The 5,279-nt window shown below is 34.9% G+C and overlaps 1 protein-coding gene across 2 annotated transcripts; it reads left to right on the forward strand.

Moving 5' to 3' along the window:
• Nucleotides 1-551: 551 nt before the first annotated feature.
• Nucleotides 552-5,279, forward strand: LOC133797389 (NAC domain-containing protein 14-like). Of its 2 annotated transcripts, XM_062235273.1 has the most exons (6): nucleotides 552-792; nucleotides 2,156-2,415; nucleotides 2,689-2,832; nucleotides 2,923-3,204; nucleotides 3,893-4,649; nucleotides 4,968-5,279. In XM_062235273.1, the coding sequence occupies exons 1-5, from the start codon at nucleotides 630-632 to the stop codon at nucleotides 4,112-4,114; spliced, it is 1,071 nt and encodes a 356-aa protein (XP_062091257.1). In that variant the 5' UTR covers nucleotides 552-629; the 3' UTR covers nucleotides 4,115-4,649; nucleotides 4,968-5,279. The 2 variants fall into 2 exon arrangements, with proteins under 2 accessions (XP_062091257.1, XP_062091258.1); XM_062235274.1 differs by lacking the exon at nucleotides 4,968-5,279 and having other exon boundaries at nucleotides 2,923-3,662; nucleotides 3,893-4,010.

Raw genomic sequence — 5,279 nt, forward strand, 5'->3', positions numbered from 1 at the left:
AAAAAAAAATTAAAAGTAAGAAAAATGTGTTTTCAAAATTTGATAAAATTTAATAAAGATTTAAAAAAATAAAAATTAAAAATATACTTAACAAACAAACTTCACTATTTTATTATCAGATTTTTAATTAAAGAAATGAAAAATCATTTAAATAATGGTTACCAAAACTAACGAGTACTCCAGACCCTATTAACTATAGTGATGCTATTTGGTACTTAAGCTGCGTACTAAAAGCTATATACCAATAGCTATATAGCACCATATTGTGCTGTTGCTTTTGCAATTCCGTTAACTATAGAAAGTGACCCCTGAGAGAAAGAAAAATGGTGAAAGATCACTGTACATCGACTTGTCCAACAAGGATTTGAGCTGATTGGGTGCTTTTGTCTGAGGCCATGTGTCAAAACATGTATGAGTATAAACACAACGTCTGAAGGAAGGGAACATTTTACTGTACTGTACCATGTCAAGTCAAGTCAACCTGTTAGCCACTTGGCCTAAAAAAACTTGTACAAATGCACCACTCCACTCGTGGTTATGAACAAATTCAATACAATAGAGAGCGAAACCCAACTCATAAAAACAGAACATATTTTCTAATCGTAACAAAGTTGGGAGAGAAGAGAAAAATGAGTGACAACGCACCAGTGCCCAAGTGGTTCAGATTCAAACCCACCGGGGAGGAGCTCATCACTCGCTTGAACCTGAAGACTCAAGGAAAGGAGTCCGAACTCGATTCTCACATTGCCGAGATCGATCATATCTGCAAGTGGGAACCTTGGGAACTACCTTGTAAGTGTGTGTGTGTGTGTGTGTGTGTTATGCTTTCCCTGTTTGTTCTGGGGTTTGGGCATTATGTTGATATTCAGTTTCTAAGTTTGGGAAGTTTTATAACTTTAATGTTAGAATTAATATGAAAGTAGACATATGAACAATTCTATATACATGTAGGCGGAATTAATATATGAATGAACATATGCAAAAAAGAATCGAATATTGTATACCTCCAGCCATTGCTATTGATAACCTCGATCTAGCTTTAGATCTACAAAAGAAAAGAACAGAAATTAGAACGAGCACACGGGCTTTCAAGCTCTCACTAACTCTTTTAGATGGAGTTACTGAAAGTCAGAATGAGTAGCGAGCTTGGGGACCGGTACTCTATATTTATAGAGTGAGACCTACCATCAGAGTCTCTGCCACAGATTGAGATATTTCCTCAATCAGTTGGGATATGAAAAATCGGGTAACAACAAATCAGGTAACAAACAATGTTGACCATTAATTAGAATATTTTGTCAATAAATTAAATATTGACTTTAATATATTAAATCAATTAGTTGATTTTATATACCAAATAAATAATATTCTAACATTCTCCCACTTGGTCAGCATTTAAATTAATGTATTACTTAAGCCCGACGATCATCCCTGTTAGATAATAAACACATGAATCATGGCGATAGGTCCTCTTTTTATGACGAGTATTATCTTCCATGTATTACAATATATTTATTACATAACAATGTAATTTATGTGGCTATGTACTTAAACGAATAAACCTTATGTTTATTCAGGTCCTATGAAAGTAAAATTTTCTCAAATAAAATTAAGATGCTCTGATACCAAATGTTAGAATTAATATGAAAGTAGACATATGAACAATTCTATATACATGTAGGCGGAATTAATATATGAATGAACATATGCAAAAAAGAATCGAATATTGTATACCTCCAGCCATTGCTATTGATAACCTCGATCTAGCTTTAGATCTACAAAAGAAAAGAACAGAAATTAGAACGAGCACACGGGCTTTCAAGCTCTCACTAACTCTTTTAGATGGAGTTACTGAAAGTCAGAATGAGTAGCGAGCTTGGGGACCGGTACTCTATATTTATAGAGTGAGACCTACCATCAGAGTCTCTGCCACAGATTGAGATATTTCCTCAATCAGTTGGGATATGAAAAATCGGGTAACAACAAATCAGGTAACAAACAATGTTGACCATTAATTAGAATATTTTGTCAATAAATTAAATATTGACTTTAATATATTAAATCAATTAGTTGATTTTATATACCAAATAAATAATATTCTAACATTTAATCCCCTGTTTCTGTGTTTTGGGCTTCTGGGGTTGATTGAAATCAGTTATGTCGAAGATGGACCCCAATAATGGGGAGTGGTGGTTCTTGTGTCGCCCGGATTACAAAAACAGCCATAGTAACAGGTCAAACAGAAGGACTAAAACAGGACACTGGAAAATAACTGGTAAGGAACGCAACATCAAAGATTGCAATGGAAGGAAGAGGATTTTGGTCTTCTATGAAGGCCCTTCTCCTGGCAAACGGACCGATTGGGTACTCCACGAGTATTATTCTCTTCAACCCAATATTTCCGTTTCTCTCCAGGTTTATTGCTCATCTTTTTAGTGCTTTATACAATACGCTTCTCCACTCTTCCTTGATGTTTTTGTTTGGTTACAAGTTTATGTTAGTTGTCTCTCAAAAAACCATTCACAGCATAACTATTTTTCCGTGCATGAATGATAGGAAATTAAGATAATACATAGGTGATTCTCATCTCATGTACAAGCTCTTTTTCTTACATAAGCCCATTACTGTCACTTTGAAAATTTCTTCACTTACCATGAAAGTTTACTCACTAGCTGCTCAAATATGCAGAAGTCGGCCTATGTTATTTGCCAATTGAAGCGCAAATATCATGAGAAGGGTGATACTCCAGATTGCTCCGAATGTGAGCTGAGTCCAACTAGTGAAATGGCATCTGATCTTGGAAACTCGTTAGTGTCTGCTCCAACTACACCTGTAAGAATTAGCTCTTTCCTGCATTTTACAGTACTGACTTTTTTTTTAATCCAAGCCTAAGCGCCTGATTGTTTATGATTCATATTCCAGGTCAATAATTTTATATCATCCCCACAACATCAACTATGCTCACCAGAACTGTGCAACATAGTGCAGGCGTTGTTTGATGAAGATATGCCAGAATTTAGCTGTGATAAAATTGAAAAGTGTTACGGAGAATTTCTGAATTTAGTATCTGCTCACCCAGGAGAATATAATTCTGGAGAAACAAACATTACGTACAATAGCCCCAACATGAGCGATTCATCAAAGAGTTCTTATGTGGATGGCCCAGTGAGCAATGACACACACACCATAGGAGTCAAAGAACGGGTAAATCATCACCGTTCATTGGCCGTTGGATAACTAATCCAATAGCTAATGAACTTCTATAGGAGAATATCAGTAGGTGGTTTTGTAATAATGGGAATAAGACATTATTACAAAAGGTTTCAATGATATTCTCCTATAGGACATATTTATATATGTACATATTTTTTTTCAGTTTCCTAGTTCAAACTCCACAATAATAGTAAACTTAGTTATATTAAGATATTAGGGAGAGACCACCTAGCCTTACTCCTCATCAATAGTCATAAACCTTAATCCAATATCCACAAAAACCAACAATCAAACAAAACATCAGTGTTTAAACCTGAACCATATAGCCAGCAAAACCAGTTTTCGATCAGCAAGAGACCTAAGAAAAGCAAAGAAGGGGCTCAAGTCACGATGATGAGCACCACCTGCTGCATTCAGACTTCACCGAATTGAGACTCGCGTCAAACAGGGTATCAGTATAAGATATAGGAGAATGGATAACTGTCCTCATACACTGAAATGGTTTATTTCATTGCATAAGAATTTCAAAGTTTGAGTTGCATTGCTTTCTGTCTTCTCAAAATTTCATACCTTTCATTACTAGTGAACTTATTTAACAATTTTTTTTACTTCATTTGCTATAAAAATTAAAAAGTAAAAGAGTAAGAACCTTACACTGTTTCTGATTTCTGTGATGTAGTATCGCCAAACATGGAGAGCTCAAGTTCATTTGGTTCGCTTGTTGGCTCAAAGAAAATCCAGAGTGTCTGAATGGGGTAAACATCAAGTGAAACTCTATATTATCTTGTGGGTGAAGTTTCCATCCAAGAAACAACTTTTTCCATTATTCATTAGAGTTTCAATGTGGATTCTTCTTCTGCTGATCACTCAACGACATTGGAAGAGGAGTTCAGTCGTCTAAACTTGCCCCACAAGGAATATCATTAAGTTTCTGTCCATGATTTATAAGAGAGTGTTGATATACGCTCAAGATGGCGTATTTATAAGAATATGATTTGTAACAACTCATCTGTAGAATCAACTAGAGTCCAAAATGGATGTGCTGAAGTGTAACCTACAACCAGCGAGCAACCAGCGAGCAAGTAATAAGCCTCTATGAGTAGCAAGGCACAGCGGTTGCTGCATACTGCTTGACATTTGGCTTTCTTTTATCCGTACCAGTTGTAGGTTGAATGTTTGACATTTGAGAAGACCCTGAAGAGGCCGTTCTTAGTTCATCCCCCAGACAGCACACGACAACTCGCTCTTGCCAGCTCTAGCTGTGCGTCCTTAAAATTTTTTACACACATTCTATAAAAGTCATGAGTAACTCTATCCATTGCCAGCAGTAAACAATCTTACAGCGGAAGAACGTATCATCTGCTTCAATACCTGGAAGCAAGAAACTAAAGCTAGACGATTGAAACTCATTGAGAAACCTTCTCTCTAATGTAAAGGTAAAGGTGTGATATATAATATATATATATATATATGCATATATTGAAGTGATACTTTATATACAGTTATCTATATGTCTTTAAATTAGTTCAACGCTGTGATACTATATTTTAAATTATGCAAAAAAAGTATTATAAAAAATTTACCATACTATTTTTTGAAGTCTTAAATATGTCATCATAGATAATGACACTTTCCATAACACATTTTTTTTTTTTTTTACTTATACTAGAGTCCTGTCAAAAACTCTACTATAATATTTTTTTTATTATTTTAATATTTCAGTATACTTAAATCATCATTATTTCTATATGCAGGCCAGAGCAGCTACAAAACACAGTACTTGTTCTGATTAGGAGCCTGAACAGGGAAAAGATCTACTGCAAAGACTAACAAATGTGGGAGTTTGAGTCATCATGTGATAAGAGTTTGTTCTTGAATTTGTTTTAATTTGTTGGGGGAAGTGGATACTGGCCTGTTTTTCTTAATTTTATGGAGTTTAGCAAGAGATGATTACATATTTCTCACCTTGTTTCGATTAATGGTCTTGTCTTGTATAAACTACTTGTCCATATAGATTCTATGCATGGCGTTCGTATATATATAAACTCGAATGAATTTGTTTTGAA

The sequence above is a fragment of the Humulus lupulus genome, chromosome 8 (genome assembly GCF_963169125.1).
Source record: "Humulus lupulus chromosome 8, drHumLupu1.1, whole genome shotgun sequence".
Classification (NCBI taxonomy): Eukaryota; Viridiplantae; Streptophyta; class Magnoliopsida; order Rosales; family Cannabaceae; genus Humulus; species Humulus lupulus.

Coding starts and splice junctions, on each gene's coding strand:
- LOC133797389 (XM_062235273.1), top strand. CDS start 630: ATGAGTGACAACGCACCAGTGCCCAAGTGGTTCAGATTCAAACCCACC. Junction 2,416..2,688: donor ATATTTCCGTTTCTCTCCAG/GTTTATTGCTCA, acceptor TCAAATATGCAG/AAGTCGGCCTATGTTATTTG. Junction 3,205..3,892: donor CCATAGGAGTCAAAGAACGG/GTAAATCATCAC, acceptor TCTGTGATGTAG/TATCGCCAAACATGGAGAGC.